At 31.0% G+C, this 17,500-nt stretch overlaps 3 protein-coding genes across 13 annotated transcripts in view; all 3 read right to left on the reverse strand.

Annotated features, from left to right (window-relative positions):
* The window catches only part of LOC118441897 (uncharacterized), a 44,560-nt gene extending 40,316 nt beyond the window's left edge, over positions 1-4,244 (reverse strand). For 3 of the 4 annotated variants that reach the window (XM_085657106.1, XM_085657105.1, XM_085657104.1), the window contains exons 1-2: positions 3,995-4,244; positions 2,927-3,002 (exon numbers count right to left, since the gene is read on the reverse strand). In XM_085657106.1, coding sequence (XP_085513232.1) covers positions 2,927-3,002; positions 3,995-4,017 — 99 coding nt within the window. In that variant the 5' untranslated portion in view covers positions 4,018-4,244. The remainder of the gene's footprint in view (positions 1-2,926; positions 3,003-3,994) is intronic. The other variant, XM_035866905.2, reaches the window with a different exon arrangement.
* Positions 4,245-4,788: 544 nt separating this feature from the next.
* On the reverse strand, positions 4,789-7,102 carry LOC118441901 (protein DPCD). Its single transcript, XM_035866928.2, has 5 exons — positions 6,822-7,102; positions 6,253-6,417; positions 5,642-5,844; positions 5,131-5,364; positions 4,789-5,065 (listed from the first exon to the last, which is right to left on the reverse strand). Exons 2-5 carry the CDS (start codon positions 6,314-6,316, stop codon positions 4,961-4,963), a joined length of 606 nt encoding a protein of 201 aa, XP_035722821.1. The 5' UTR covers positions 6,317-6,417; positions 6,822-7,102; the 3' UTR covers positions 4,789-4,960.
* Positions 7,103-9,272: 2,170 nt separating this feature from the next.
* cnc (NFE2 like bZIP transcription factor cap-n-collar) overlaps positions 9,273-17,500 on the reverse strand; it is a 95,306-nt gene continuing 87,078 nt past the window's right edge. For 6 of the 8 annotated variants that reach the window (XM_085657263.1, XM_085657262.1, XM_035866519.2 and 3 more), the window contains 6 exons: positions 11,921-12,218; positions 11,519-11,667; positions 10,959-11,135; positions 10,722-10,820; positions 10,213-10,577; positions 9,274-9,898 (listed from right to left, as the gene is read on the reverse strand). In XM_085657263.1, the coding sequence (XP_085513389.1) occupies positions 9,737-9,898; positions 10,213-10,577; positions 10,722-10,820; positions 10,959-11,135; positions 11,519-11,667; positions 11,921-12,218 (1,250 nt within the window). In that variant the 3' untranslated portion in view covers positions 9,274-9,736. Of the gene's footprint in view, positions 9,899-10,212; positions 10,578-10,721; positions 10,821-10,958; positions 11,136-11,518; positions 11,668-11,920; positions 12,219-17,500 lie in introns of all 8 variants that reach the window. The other 2 variants (XM_085657260.1, XM_035866518.2) reach the window with 1 other exon arrangement.

The following is a 17,500-nucleotide window of genomic DNA, read 5'->3' on the forward strand; positions in this document are numbered from 1 at the left end:
AAAAAAGAAAAACAACGCACGGAGTATTCAATTAGCGAGGAGCATCATCCTTCGGTACTTTAATGAGGTAAAGCCGAAGATATAAAAATGGTTTATGCCCCGCGAAAGTCGACACCGCGATGCCATCAATTAGGGGAACCACGGAGAGGTAGAAAACGGTCTGGTATAATCAACATATTCAACGTGGCAAATGAGACGAGTCTTAAATCGATAACGACGGGCTAGCCAATTTTCAATTAGCCCTTCTCTGACCTCGATGAAAGAAAACGAAAAGAAGATGCGAAGAAGTTATCGGTGATATTTTCTTCCATGGCGACGCGTCAACAGGCTCGCGAAAGAAAAGAAAAGGAAAAAAAAAAGAAAAAAGAAAGAAAACGAAGGAGAAAAAAGAGGAGGAGGAAGAGGAGGAGAAGAATAAGAAGAAGGAGGAGGAGGAGGAGAAAAGGGGAGGTAAAAAGGATTCAAAGGCTTCCTTTTCTCTCCATTTCTCTTTCTCGTGGAAAGAACGCGTCCTGAGATCTCTCACCAGGATCATGGTTGCTCAGCATGAACGCCATACATCAGGAAGAAAATGTGAACGGTATGGAAACACACAACGTTTTGCTTTCTTTCTCGTACGTGGAAAGGGAGAAAAAAAAAAAAGGGAAAAAAAAAATGAAAGAGTCGATTTATTCAACGAATCCAACGAAGTATCGCACTGTATCGGCTGTGAAAGAGTAAGCATACGTCAAGCTTCTTTATATCACTTCGCGGACGGGGGGTCGACATACGTAACAATATGGCAATTTGCTATGTCTCGATATGAGATCTCGATACGGGGGATGTTGCTTTCTTTCTAACGTTATACCACCCTTGGCTTCCTACAAATTCAATTCCGTTGTTTCCCTGTGTTCTTCTCATCGTTTCTGTACGACCACAACAAGTTTTTACGCTGAGAAAATTCCAATAGATTTTTTTGTTCTCTTCTTCTTTTTTTTTTTTTTTTTTATTTTTGTCTTCCTTGCTTCGTTTCGTTTCGTTTCGTATGGTTTACTCTTATTGTCTCGAAGGGAAAAAAAAAAAAAAAAGAGAAAGAAAAAAAATCATCCAAAAAGATTTTAATTACACAAGTCACATTCACGATGTCTGTCTTTCTCTCACAACAAGTAGAAATCAACCAACTGAGATATTTTAACCATCACCCACCTCCCCATTTGGAATCTCTTAAGAATCAAATAAATCTAATTCCAGACAAATTAATACGATCCCGTTGATTCCCTTTTAAAAGCAATCTTTTTCTCCACGCCAAGATGTATAAGTATACCTGTATACATATATATATATATATATATATATGCATACGCATTATACATAGATACATGATAGAATTAGGGGTGGGGGTGGGACGGGGTGGGGGCAGAGGAAAAAAAAAGAAAAGGAAAAGAGAAAAAAGAAAACGAACGGGGGTTGTACCTGCGGCATCGTCCGTTTCAGGAATTCGACTTGATCTTATCTTTCTCTCGGTGGAACCGCCAGAACCCCCCCCGCGAAGAGGATCTTTGATTTAGTACGAGGTATAAAGGATAAAAAGAGAACGTGGAACGTCGTTACACGACGTTAAAGAAGTAAGAGGATGGGCATCCTCCAGCTATCATTCTCGTAAAAAGGAAAAGAACGTATGCGACGTTCTCGGTACGACGATACACGATAGTTAAACGTATAAGGTCAATTCGCATCGATTATTTCAATATTTAGCATTGATAACGGATAACCGTAACTGTCGCATTTTATTGGATCCAATAAGGTATCATTTTTCTAAGCGACAACTCGATTGAATCTAAAAGCTAAAAATGCGAAATACACGCGATATGCATCGTAATATCGCTATATCGAATTATACTCATACCATGCGATACTCTGGTTATACTTAAGTGCGTAAACAAACATATAAACAAGAAGAACGAAATAACATTTCTATTTGTCAAGAATCCAAATATTTCTCTTTCTAAACGTTTCAAGGGGATAAAATGTATCCAAGTTTTATTCTTCGTAAATAACTAAGAAAATAACAACGTGCAAATTTATCCAATAAAGTATTATCGATCTCTCCATATCGAGATGAATGTGTCACGTGTGAGAATGCTTTTTCGCGGATTATAACTGTATATATATATATATATATATTAATATATATGTATATCCTTGAAAACTTGCAAATCGTAATCCTTTGAACGTCTGGCACGATCGTTAATAATTAATTGATAAGGGTGTGACGTAAATAGCTATAACGAATGACCACTTAAAACAAATTTGTTCGACAAACTTTTTCTTACTTCTTCTTTGGATACGATGACTTTCTCATGAATCCCATATTAATTAGTCACTTTAGTAAATTCGATACAGCGCTTATGCTAATAAGCGACCTTCGGACCCAAGTAACGCGTGCCTGCTCACGCGAAATCTCTATAAATTCATATGCCAAAATATTCGAAGACGGGACATTCTTTCATGGCAAGGCATAAAAATTTAGAAGATTTTTTTTTTAGAGAAAGAGAAAGAAGAAAAAACATGGAGAGAGAGAGAGAGAAAGAGAGAGGGGAAAAAAAAAAGGAAAGAAAAAAAATGATCTACGCGTTTCGAGACATATTTGTGGAAAAATTCACATAAAAAATCTCGATCTTCAATTTTAACTTCCAGAATCCTTCTACTTTTAAACGAAATATTAGTACAAATTTTCTAATCGGCTCGAAAACAAACACGATAACGTTAATGTACTTTTACAAAATTTACGATTCATCGTACGATTCATCGATGTAATAAAGGTCATGTTGTATTATACATACGAGAACCAATACACTTGTGCGAATTCCCCACTCGCGATACGAGATACAATTTCGCAAGTAAAGCTAGATTACAGGCATGTTTATTGATTTATTACGATACTTACTTCCTTTAGCGGTACTTTAAACGGCAAGATTTTCGTGCCCTTTATAACTTCTCCGTACGGTTTGTAATCGAGCCATCTATAACACCATACAAATAAAAGATTAAACAAATATAACTTAATTCATTATTTTAATTTAAATGTTATATTTATATTAGCTTGTTAACGATAAGATAACAGACGAATTTAACTTATACTTGCTTGTATGTGTGTCTAACGATACAGTTTTTATATGCGATTATGCGTAAAATTATTATCAATGAATATCACGAATGAGACATTATGATTAAAATCGATCGATTTTTGAAAATTTTATTTCGAAAGTTTTTTCCTCAAATCTTATTGGATTCTGAATAAAATAAATTTAATAAATACATTACATTAATTATTATAACGAGATAAGTCTTACCATTGGATAATGACGAAAAAATCTTTTTTTTCTAAGGTCAACAAAATACAAAAATGAAAAAAAAAAAGGAAAATCAAATTCAACGCAAACGTTTTTTTGCTTTTTTTCCGAATAAAGCGCCTCGTAACGTAAGATTTACAAACTACTTACTCGCGTCAAATCGTTATATGGTCAATAGAAAAAAAAAAAAAAGAAAAAAATGAGTCTACCGTTTTACGCCATTAATCGTATTCGTAATATCACGTAACGTATGATCATTTATCATACTTGTATATTAAACGATCAAATGAAATTTTAATTACGAAAGTATGGGAAAGAAATTCGCGCATTTTTTTCGGTCGATAAAATAGTTAACCACCATGTACGTATATATGTATGTATGTCGCGTCAAATAATATACATTTCCCGTTACGTATTAAATTAAGAGAAATATTATTTTTTACAATTCTATGCGAATCCTTAAAAATACAAAACTCTTCCTTTCAAAATATTAATCGTAAAATTATGTTAATGAGCTATCATACGTCGTAATCGCAGTACGAAGCGTCACAACCTAACCTCCAAAACAATGTGACCTCCATTTCGTTCGCGTAAACAAGCACTTGTAGCTGCTCGACGTTGTTTCACGCCATATCATTGAGTAAAAATTATGCGAGACTCACCCGTCGGGTACAGATTTCGTCATAATCGTTGCTAAATCAGAAATTTTTTCACCCGAAAATCAAAAGCATTACACTGAAACGTATTACCACACAACCACAGCACATGCACGCAGCAGACAAACGCACTGTTAGATGGTCGCGACGCAGAACGATCGATCGATCTCTCGATTTTCGCGCGCAACAGCGTCCTTCGACCAAAGCATTATTGGCCAATTCTACCATACAAATTGTTATCGACCCGATATATAAAAATGTAATATTTACATATTCTTTACGTATAGATACAAATTATTTCGATATAATTTTTATACGAATTAATTATTTAAATATAACGCATCTATCCAAATATTACAAAACGTAACCTCTATATAAACTTTTTAAGCATATTGTATATGTAGAATTTTTATATCTACCTCTCTTGATAATATTAATAATTTGTCTGTATGTATATATATAGATATATACATATATGTATATATATATATCATTTCTTAAAAATAATGTAAAAATATCATCCAGAATGTATTTGATCTTATTTTCAAAAATCGTTATTGTTAATGAAACTAAAATAACACAATGCATGTAATATCTAACATAGTTTGTTTAAATAAAGATATGTAATATTAAAGATTCTTTATATTGTTTCTTATTTATGTAAAATTCTTTCAATCCGTATTATTTTGTATACTCACCAGAAACTTATGTAATAATTGTACAATTTGCTTCAATCAATTCTTCTATATATATATATATATATATATATATATATATATATATATATATATGTGTGTGTATGTTCTCTCTCTCTCTCTCTATATATATATATATATATATACATATATAGGACAATAATACCGTCACTAAAGCAACTATTGAACATTTGCTAGGAGTATTTTATAATGCTATAATACTCTCTTAATTTTTAGGCAATATCAGGGACAAGGATTATTAAGAAAATCATTTTTATTAACTCGTTGGGCATTGTACTTCTCCTTCCTTTGTTGCTTTTAATGGTAAAATTTCATTTAATATTTTTTTCTCCAAGTCCAATAATGCAGGTGGTTTCTTGTACTAAAAATATTAAATCTTATTCTCACATTAAACTTTTAAAATGATAAGCCAAAAGTATAACATACCGTGATAATAAGAGTGTTATATTGATGAGTATAGGTAATTCTATCCTGTTCAGGTTTTAAATTAATACGCTCTAAATCTGGAACTTTTATTTTTTTAAAATATTTTTTGTTGCTTGTACGTATAGTAATAGTACCATCGTCCTCTGCTGTTATCGAATATACTGATATTGGATAAGGTAAATTCCTAATTCTCCACTCCAAAGCAGTTTTTGTAATTCTCCTAGTAATAAATGGCTGAAAATATATTTCTATTTATAATTAAAATTTTTTTAATGCAATACATTATTAATGCTAACCAATAAAATAAATTAAATCCATGATATTCATATATAATATATAAAAATAAAGAATTGTATATAGGTTAATCAATGTCTAATTAAATTATTAAAATTAAAAATTTTATAAATAATAGAATTTAAATATTTTTATAAATGATATTTGATCTTTGTCTTTACACAATATGTAATTCTAAACATATAATTCTAAAAATGTATAAATAAAATGTACATACAGTGCTTGAACTTTCCTGTATCCCATAAGTTTCTATATTATTCTTTTTAATTTCTGGATCTCCTATTTCCACAATCCAATCAGTATTTTTAACAAAATTTCCTTTCTCTTTCCATGCCCTGCGTACTAATACATTTGTATCCATATGATATTCTTCTACCATTTCTTTACCATCTTCCATTAAAAAATGTACTTTCCTCCTACCTACATAATTATAAAAGTATTAATATAAAACAAATGAAAACGATATAACTTTATATGAATAATCAATAAAACTATAAGCTTTTTAAAAAGAAATAATGTGACACACATAAATTTTTCAAAACCATATAAAACTCATTAATTTTCAACTTATCGACAATTATCATTTGAAAATGACATATTAAATTATGATTATTAATGTCTATTGAAAAATTAATATTAATGTTATACATTATGTTTAAATCACTCATGATCATGACAGTTGATTATTGATCAAACATTTTTCAGGTTAAATTATTATCCTAACACCTGTACATACAAAATAGTACTGAAAATATTTCATAAAAATTAATGTAACAATTTCCAATGAGATTAACAAAAGAAAATTATTACATATAAAAGTTATCTTACCATCTTGTATGATTGCGGTCTTTTTGGCATTTTGAATGCGTTTCAACCATAAATTAGTCGCCATTAGTAAATAAGTTAAAACCACGAGCTATGTATATGATAGATATAGAATGAAGATTTTTGTCCACTTTGAATCGTAGAGTTCGATTTTACCATCTGTCTACTCTGCACGATATTATCGATTATATATATATATATAGAGTTAATATTTTCAATAAATCGACAAATATTTAACAAATTATATTCGAAGAATAAGTTTCACGTTAAAACTTATAATTATAGAACAAAACATAAAATTAAACGCAATAAATTAGCTCGGTTATAATTACGTTTATAACGACGAATAACAAGTATTACAAAATAAATAATACAAACGTATTAAGATAATCCAAATCTCTGTACGTAAAGGTTATTACGTATAAAGATCCAATAAAATTATAAACAAATAATATATATTGTCGATGTTGAAAGATACGGACGAGAAAAAAAAAAGAAAAAAGAAGACAATTCTTTTTTTTTTCTTATTCGTATCGATTTATATCTACCGCCATTTTTTCTTTCTTTTTTACCTTCTATATCCTTTATATTACACGAATGTGAAATATATTAGCATTGAATAATATAAGACACAATTTTAATAACTCGAGATATTTTTTTATATTCTTTAAATTGATCTAAATATCTGACGATTTACAAGAGAAATACGTGTTGCTACTTTAACGATCAGAATGTGATTGAGTGTTTGATTCCACATATGAACGACGAAAGTTGCGATCTTATTGGTTAATTATTTACCCGCTTTGTTAATGTAATTTTGAAAGTATTAAATAACCAAAAGTAGTAATTTTTTCTTTCTCTGTTACTTTTCTTTTTTTTTTTTTCTTTCTTTTTTATATATCGTTTTATTTATGCCAAACGATTGATTAAAATCTTTATTTTTTTAATAAATTATTTATTTAAAAGAATTATCATTTATATTTAATTTTATATATAACACGTTAATAAAAAAAATATATATATATATATATATATTTAAAGGTCTTCTTTCAGATATAAGCACACAAACTATTGTGGTACTTTCCCCAGTGATTTATTCAATTTATTTATACAATATAGAAATTTAATGACAAATGGAGATCTTGAATGTATTTATGCAATTCCGTACAAATCAGGTTTATTTATACAATAGCAAAGCAGAGTATTTGTGTATATAGTTTACATAAGAATTTCAATGGTAAAATCTCTGCTTGCAAAGTACGGTACAGCAAAAGGCATCCTACACCCAGTAGTATGAATATAATCGTGCATGTAAATGTTAATAAAGGACTGATTATTATTATTATAATTATTATTATTAATTATCGACATAAACTGGATTTTCTTTTGTTGTTTAATGTTACAATATATATTCAGTTATTACTTTTCTTGTATATGTATTTATATATACAAGTAAGCATATACATAAATACATATATATGTCTTATTTATATTTATAGTATTTATAGAAAATTATACTAACTACATCAATATATACATAAAAAGGCAAATGTGAAATACTCGAACATTTCTCACCTCTTATTTTATAAAAATATCTGTATTTATTGTTTGTTCGTATTTTAATGAATACTCGATATTGTAGCATTACAGTATATCGTCCTTGATGTACTCACAAAAGTTGTATCATTTCTTATATCGTATTTAGATTATATCACACATATTATCTGAATAGTTTAAAAACATTTCTGAAAGCGACATTACTATGTGTGAAAATCAATACATTTTACAGATCAAATTGTATAACTTTGCAATACTTGAGCAATGTTTCGATCATTTGCCTTTTATCACCCAATATTTTGCTTACTTTATTCCCATTTAAATGCAGATATAACTTTGCATTTCAATCATCTTTCAGAGCATAATCTCTGAATTTTGATTTCTTTGAATCCTCAGATGGTGCATAACCTTGACTTAAAAGAATTTTAGTTTCATAGTCCACGCGTATATTCGCATATTTATTTACTATATTGATCAAAAAAAAAGAAAAAAAAAAAAAAAAAAAAAGAAAAAAAAATTATTACTTTTCATTCCGAATTTATGCATATCTGATGATAAATCATGCGAACAACGCATAAATTTTGACCTTTTTATGCATTTTATTAAATTGCAGTCATAATCGATGGCTTGCATTAACTAATCACACATTTCGACAAAATCGTTATATATGTCTGTATTATATTCATAGATAAATACAATCATATCGAAATGTAATAAACCTTTGTTTTTAATGACAAAGGAATTAAAAGACAGCATAATCACTTATTGTGAAAGAAGTACAACAGTGCGTACTTGCACTTGGTAAAGTTAACTAATGTATGTATCCTAAGCATAAAAGCAGGAAGAAGAGTACTGGAATAAGAGATCAATTGCGCACTTATTTGATCGTGGCGATTCTCATCTATAATTTTACGATTAAAGCTGAGCACTTTTAAACTTTGCCAAAAATAATATAAAAAAAAGGAAAAAAAAAAACAAAAAAAAACAAAAAAAAAAAAAAAAGAAAGAAAAAGAACCAAGTCCAAAAGTAATCATCGTTTAAGTCTGTCGTCCGTTGTGCAAGTTCATTTTACTTTTTTCTGTTCTTAGGACACTTTACCATCGTGCTTGGTTTTATTCGTTTTAACAATATGCAAATCCAGGGTGATAATTTAGCATACAAAGTTATGGAGGTAGTTGAAGTGAACACGTAAACGTCTTTCGTAAACAACCATACTGGTAAAATCGCTGCAACAAAAGAAGGTACACAAATATTCTTATTTTATACCGTTTTTATATAAGTTCTCCAAATCTGTTGAAGACATTACATGAGAAACATCGGTCTTCGATTATAGAACTTTCATGTTCGAAACTTCGCTCTTTGAAAAAAAGAATATACATAATACATATACATATAATATTTGACGTAAGTTTCACTGATAAGATACATTCAATGTGATAATATATATATATATATATATATATATATATATATATATATATATATTACGTCTGCAATTTTACCATCATTTTTGGTCATTATATGACCTAAATCGTAGATCATTTCTTTTTCTTTCCCTATCCAGAATCCTCAATATTTTGATAAATATGTACACGATAAACGTACATATATACATACACACATATATATATATGTATATGTATATGTATATATAATATTACGTAGCTCTTTCGATAAGTTTAATACGCGATTTTTGGCAAATTCGTTGTTCAATCGAATAGCGTGCAAAGTATGTCAAATGCGAAGTCATGAAGTCCATTCGACAAAAGGATTGTATCGCAAATATATTTCTCTGGCTTTAACACAAAGCTCGTAAAGTCAACATCATCGTTAACATTGTAATCGTCCTTATGGACTTATTCGCTATTACAACGATAGCGATATTTCCTGAATAATCAATCGTTTTTATAATACGATCCTTTAACAGTTTCATTCCTTGTGTTCAGGATCTGGTTTTGTCTTCGGTTCCATTGATGATGGATGATGAGGATTTGTTTGATTTCTCGGTACAAGCAAGACATTGCCATCGGCAGATTGTTGAAGACTGTATTCGTATGGATGATATTGATTACCATCGGGATCTCGAAGAGACTAAAAAATAAAAATTATATATTCACGATTGCGCCATCTTTTTATTTGATAATTATTGTTTATATGAATAATATACGAATAATTAGCAATTATTATCAAAATTATCTTATCGAAATGGAATTCAGTTCTCCAATCTTTTCTTGTATTATTAAATACTAATAACAAGTAATAAATAATTTTACTTAGATAATTTAAATGGATACGTAAAAAAACATTACGATCTTGCAAAAGTAATATAAGCATAATGCTTTTGCAAGAAAACGATAGGAGACAGTAGACATTATCGTATGACTATAATAATTCTTTGTACTGACCTGGAAAACGTGGCGATAAAGTTGACTGAACTTGTCTTTAACGCGTTGCCTTTCAAGAAGCATAAAATCATGCTCCCGAATGAGTCTCATTTTACGATCGCGCATCTCTTTTACTTCGTCGGCAAGACTGATGATTTGATCGAGTTTACGTTTGCGACAATTCTGTGCTGCCACTTTATTCTTTCCTCGCCTCCTAATATCACGTATCAGAGATAATTGTGCCTCGCTGAGATCGTATTTGCTTAAACGTTCGTTAAATTCGTCCATAGGTAAATTGATTATGTCGTTCACTGGGATCGGCACGTTTAATGCTCTCGCACGTTTCTCATCCCGTGTCAAATGTTCCTCGCTCTCGTTCTTTCGTACTAAATTTTTCAAAAAATCAAAATATGTTACATACACACACACACACACACACATACATCCACATATATATATATATACACATAAAACATGGGATTAAATATTGACTTTAAATAAATCAACGAGACTTCAAAATTTTGTATTACCTTTCTTATCACGAGAAAGGGGACGTTGAAGAGATCCTGAACTTTCAGCGGGCAAGTGATAAGTATGATTATGATGAACGTGCTCGATGGCTGATCGCCCTAAAAAAAAGAAACAAAACAAAACGAAAAATAAAAGAAAAGAAAAGAAAAAGGAAAAAAGAAATGAATTTATACATCAGCGACATCCATTGAGAAGATATCTAACGTATTTTCTAGATCATATCCGAAAATAATTACCAGATTGATGACGGGTAAAGTCGACACTGCAACTATATTTAATTTCAGACTGTGGACCGGCTGCACCTTCTATCGGACCTGAATAAGCGTTGCCTGGTGCACCAGCACCGACCGTATGCGAGTCATACTCGTATTTCATAGGGGTGGTTGGATGCGCCGTTCCTCCCAAAGGTGATCCTTATGGGCGAAAGGAGAAGAAGAACAAAAAAAAAAAGAATAAAAAAGGAAAATAAATAAATAATAAGAAATAGAAAATGAGTTATAATGATATTATTCAAATATTCATTTTTTCAGGTTGTTCTCGTGAGTTTGAATGCATTAGCAGTTACGTGAATATATATATATATATATATATATATATATATATATATATATATATATAAAAAGAAAGAAAACAGGTAAAAGAAAAACAAAACAAGATATGATGAATCTAATATACGTCAGAGACTCTATAAAATGCAATAGGTAATAAGAAATATCTTGTTTTGTTCAATCATTTTATCGGAATATATTTGTCATGAGAACGCTTATAAACTTTATATGACAATTTTTCTACGAACCGGTGCTTTGCTCTTGGAAATATCGTTTGGCGAACATTTGATGTTTTTTCTGTGCAACCGGCGGTACAGTCCTTTCCGGTTGACATCTTGGTGAACCAGCGTTTCTTCCGGAAACGGAATAACTGCAGTCGTAAGGCATTCGGTATTTACTAAAAGAGAAAAATAAAAAGAAAAAAATATATTATCGAGATTCTACATATAATATAGAAAATATCATTTAAATATTCTTTTTCTCTTCTTTTTATTTTTTTGCGAATAAAATAAAATAAAATTAAGATATTTTATTTGTTCATAGATAACGATAAAGAATTTGGATATTTTCATTTAAATATCTTATTCCTTTAAAAATTGTATTCCTCTTAAAAGAATATGATTTATATCAATGAAATTTTTTCCATGTACCTAGCATAATCCATGGTGTAATGTGAATCAGCTTGCGTGTGACTGGAATTAGATCCAGTTTCCATCCACTCCCCATCCGAGAGGGATGGCACACGCTCACTGCCCATGCTACTGACGGCACTGTCGCTAGAGGCGTCCATCCTCTCGTCTGTGACAGCAGGTAAACTCGTCACACTCGTCAGGGCCGTCGTTGTTGACGTGGTACCACCGGCTGTTTGGACTCCTGGCAATGCAGCCGCTCCGGTTGGCCCAGATGCGTTATTGCTACCATTGTCCAGCATGCGCATGGTGTACATGCCTGTAACAAGAAAATAAATTTTTTAGTTTTCTTATCTCGCATTCTTTTAATAACAAACAGTATCAACGAGATTAAAAAATTCCTATGTTATAAGCGTAGTGAACCAAGAAACAAGAATTTCAAACCTAAATGCGAATGATGAAACACTCGCATTTAAAATATTCGCCAAAATGGGCATAGATTTTCTAAATTTCAGGAAGCAACCACGTTTTAACTTCTATTTCGCGCTCGTAAAACGAACAATCCATAAACATACGTACTTAACATCAACTGGAATGACTTTTTTGCAATCGTGACATTTTCTACAACCGGTTTCGTAAGATGCCGTGAGTGAGAATCTTCCTAGCAAATTCACTTTACATGATCAGCACCAATGACACAATGTGAATATATGCTATATACGAAATTCTTCTATCGAACTCGAACCTGATATTAGAAATATCATTTATTTATGTTAAAGAACAGAGACTTTGTCTCAGTCATTGATACATTTCTTCTTGGACAGGAAGACATTAGAGATTTATCGATCGATTAAACAAAAAGACAAATAATTGGAAAGCTCAAGGTTCGCCAATGTGGACCGATATGTATATATATATATATATATATATATATATATATATATATATATACATATGTACCGTTGATCGCTATAAAGTATATAATATGACTTAATATCGGTCATTTCAAGCTGGTTCATAATTGCGCAAGAAATTTTTAATAGACGACAAATGACAAACTAAACGTTCGTTTGCTTTCATTTACGCTCTAAGAGATTTTCCTTTTTTTTAATATTATTTATTTCCTTCAGATAACAATAGTTATATTCGGACTTTAAACGAGTACTTATACGCGGGTGAGAATCTTTGATGATTATCGTCAATGAACGCGAGCGCACGTTGATAGGAATTTCCCAGAAATACATATTGAGCGCGTCATGGTCAAATCGCGGGACAGATATAAACACGTAATTCGTTTCGTGTTTCAGTCATTGATATCATGTGCTTGAAGACGTGTTGGTTCGCGTTATTTCTATGAATCTTGAACACCTTTGTAAAAGGATATTTCGCAATGTGAAACGTGTAAAATATATTATTACTCAATTTTATAAGCTCCCGTCGAATGTATTTTATTTATGATTGTTTTATTATCGCTTTTTAATCTTTTTAAATACCGTTTCATATATTTCCAATTTTATTACGTAAAGTAATAAAAAATAAATGAATAAAAAGAAAAAGAACAATTAAAATAAAAATAAAAATACAAATAAAATAATAATAATAATAATGTTATATTTCCTAAGGGACGAAATAAATTATGTTCTTTTTTTCCCCGAAACTTTATCAATCAATTTATCTATTTTGATTCTAATGAACGATCATTACAGTTTTTCTTCGAAATATATCAACGCATCGATCATGAAAAATATAGACGTCATTAATTGAGGGACACACTCTAACAAAGAACGAAAGCTACGTTCATTAACCTTTTGTTAGTTATGAGGAGAGGTAAAGAAAAAAATACAAAAAAAAAAAAAAAGAAAAAAAAAATAGGCGATATTAATAATTAACTCTCGCCATGAACATACACTGTGCAATGTTCTCAAACGAGAAAACAGGATATGAACGTTGGTATACGAGCGATCGAGTGACTGCTATGCCCGTTACAAATGCAAATTCGTAAGTGCGATCGATAAGAATCGATTACGTTCTACGTCAATAAATTATAATTAAACATTCAATATTATTATTTACACTTTCTTTGGTTGCTATTTCAATCGCCACATCGCAACATACAGTATGCAAATTGATTACCCAAATTTGATGACTTGGCATGACTTTTGATATCTTTACGATAACATACGATAATTTCTCTTATCAATGACCAATCGACAGTCGAATTTTATATCGAATGGTCACATGAAAGGCGGATAGTATGATATAATATTATATAATGCAATTTTTATTTACATAAACATGTTACGTAAATTAGATGCACTTTTAAAGAACTTTGAAAGCAAATAATCATCGTCGACATCGATACCGAAGGAAAATCAAAAACGGTTTATTCGCAATTTTCAAGAAATTTCGCGATAATTTCATTCCTTTTTTTTTCTTCCTTTTTTTCTTTTTCTTTTTTTTTTTTTTTTTGTTTTTGTTTTCGACATGTATAATTTCAATTATCCTATACAAATTTCAAGCTCGAAAAATAGATTAGAAAGGGAAAATATTTATGATCGATTAGAATTAAGTTACGAGTGAAAGAAAGTGAGAATGAGAAAGAGTGAAAGAGAGAGAAAAAAAAAATAAATAAAATCGATTTTGAAGATATACAAAGATATTTATACATTATCTATATATTACACACACATATATATATATATATATATATATTATGTACCGATTTGACGATAAAGAAGAACTTCGTTGTGTGTGGCGAGTTCCCTATCAATCAGTTGAACAAATTGAGTTACATGTGGGTCGATGGCATATCGGACACGTGATGCGCCTTCGTACGTATAACGCGATCAAATGAGCCTGCGTTTGCTCACGTACACGTACTTACGTATACGTATTGTGTTTCCCGCTTCGTAACCAGACGATCGTTGGACGCCATTCATATTTTTCTTGGCTTTCGGTCATATGTCAGGGTCGATAGGTGATCATATGTGCATATACATTTGTACATATATATATATATATATATATATATATAAATATATATACTACAATCTGAAGATGGAAATTAGGATGACGTTGCAGTTTTCTTTAAGATTTATTTTTTAATCGAATATATATGCTCGTAAGCGAATGCGTTCATGAAAATACGAAATAAGAAATAGAATGAACGCGAAAATAAGGCGTGAGCTTGCATTGACTCTGATCGTCGTTCTTGATCGATCTGATGATAAATGATCTTTGATGATAAAAAAAAGAAAAAAAAAAAAATGGGGGAGAAGCAAAGGAACGAAAAGAGGAGGATAGAAAAAATAAATATACGGAAAAGTAAAGAGACGTTTAAAACGAACGAGAGACATTCTTCGATCGATCTGAAATTACCTACTTGGTATGTACATGATAACTCCCATGGTCGCCATTCAAGCCCTTCCTCTCAAGATTTCTCTATTTCTTCCAATCGATCGATAGAATCCAATAACTTATCCTTCTCCCTTTTTCTTTCGTTACATTAGTCTTTCTCAATCGCAAGACTCTTCTTCGTCGTTAAATCTTCAAAATTTTGATAATATTATAAATACTGTAGTGCCTGTAGTAATGCATATTTAATAAGAGCATACAAGAGGAAGAAGAAGAAGATGTTCGAAGAAACGAACGAAGACACGCTCGAGATATCTTTTTTCCTTGGTGAACATCGAGCTTATAATGTTTAACACCTTCGCTCGACTAAATGTTCCTTTCTCTCTTTCACAATAACCTTCTTCTCGTGCTTATTATAGACGACGAACACACTATCATAATGTGTATTAATTTAATCGTAGAAACGATCAAACGAAATCGTTTCGATTAATTTCGTTTACATTGAACACCAAATAACTAGAAACGTATTATCACATAAATTCAAACTTCATTAATTATCGATTCATTAATTATATAAATCGATGAAGATTTTCACGAAGAAAAATTGAAACTTTAATATCAAAGAGTCATCTCAGTTTCTTCTTCATCCACAAGATACGATTACGAGAAACACTTCTTTATAACTGACACTCCCGTTCTTTGTCACGACACACATACATACACGAGTTACGCTGACAGCAGATAACGTGTTAGAACTTCACAGAAATACAAAACATCGCGATGATACTCGAGAGAGAATATAGAAACGATTTCTCGAATAATACTCGTACGTTTTAATTTTTCTTTCTAAATTTTCCATTTTACTTCACTAATTTTAATCACACTTTAACTCTACTTCTCTCTCTCTCTCTCTCTCTCTCTTTCTCTCTCTTTACTTCTCTCTTTGTCTCTCTTGAAAAAAAAAAAATAAAACGGATAAAAGTAATAAAAAAAAAAAGAAAAAAAAAAAAAAAAAAAAAAAAAACCAAGATCGTAAAATAATTTTCACTTTGTTAAAAAACTTATTGAGAAAGCTCTTGGTTCCATACGTATGATCGTGAAGAACGCGTAAACATAACTATTTAAATATCTGCTCGTATCCGCAAGTCTGACCCGACACGGGGCGTCACCACTCGCATGGCGAGAGGCTCGAAAGACCGAGGAGGCTTCGGCTTTTCTCCTCGGCATTGGACGATAGTCGAAGAACGGTGGGAGAGACGATGACGGGATATCGTCGTATGTCTTCTGCACGAGCGGAGAAACAAACGTGCCGAAAAACCATTGACTTTGCGTTAAATAATAATATCGTTCATAAAACGTGTATGTACGTATATATTATACGCGTTTCAAACATGAAATCAAACGGGTTTTCTTTTTCTCCTACCTCCCAAACCCCCCCCCATCTCTCTCTCTCCCTACCCCCTCTCCACCTTTGAGTTTTTACAATATCAAAGAAGTTTCATTTAATGCAAATGTTTTTTTATGAAAATATAACGATAATATCGTGCACGATAATATCGATCATATTGAAATAATTGTTCTTTAATAATAATTGGCGATCATACGATAATATTATTCTCAGTTAAAAAGTATCGCGACATCGTATTATATAGATCTCAAGAAAGAATAAATAAACTTTACGAAGGCGTTTAACGACGGTCTCGTCGAAGAATTTAATCAATTAATAGACGCGTAACGTTAGAATGTAACGTGAGAGTTCTTGTAATGCAATCATACGGCCTACGAACATAAAGAAACGTAAGCACATAAGTATGTAGATACGTACGCGGTAGTCATTCCTACTTTCACCGTCGACCGTGGGTGGGTGGGTACACTTGGTGAATATCTAACTACGCAACTAATAATTATTATCGTTCGCATCTGTCCGTAAGATTGAAATCGATATATGACCTAACCCTTTTATTCTTCTTGTCGACAGATTATTTAAAAAAAAAAAAGAAAAAAAAAATAAAGAAGAAAAAAAAGAAAAAGAAAAGAAAAAAGGAAGAAACAAAAAAAGAAAAATGAAAATTCAAAGACAAACATGCATACAAATTGCAGAATGCCATATACCAATGGATATGCATGAGAGAAGCATAACACGTCACGCGTTCGTACATACATAAATCGGTATAACGATTTTATGCACCGTTTATTTACGCTTCTACGCGTCACGCATACTAATCGCGACTTAGACTATCTATAGGA

Source organism: Vespa mandarinia, chromosome 5 (genome assembly GCF_050613455.1).
Source record: "Vespa mandarinia isolate Hongniang chromosome 5, ASM5061345v1, whole genome shotgun sequence".
Lineage (NCBI taxonomy): Eukaryota > Metazoa > Arthropoda > Insecta > Hymenoptera > Vespidae > Vespa > Vespa mandarinia.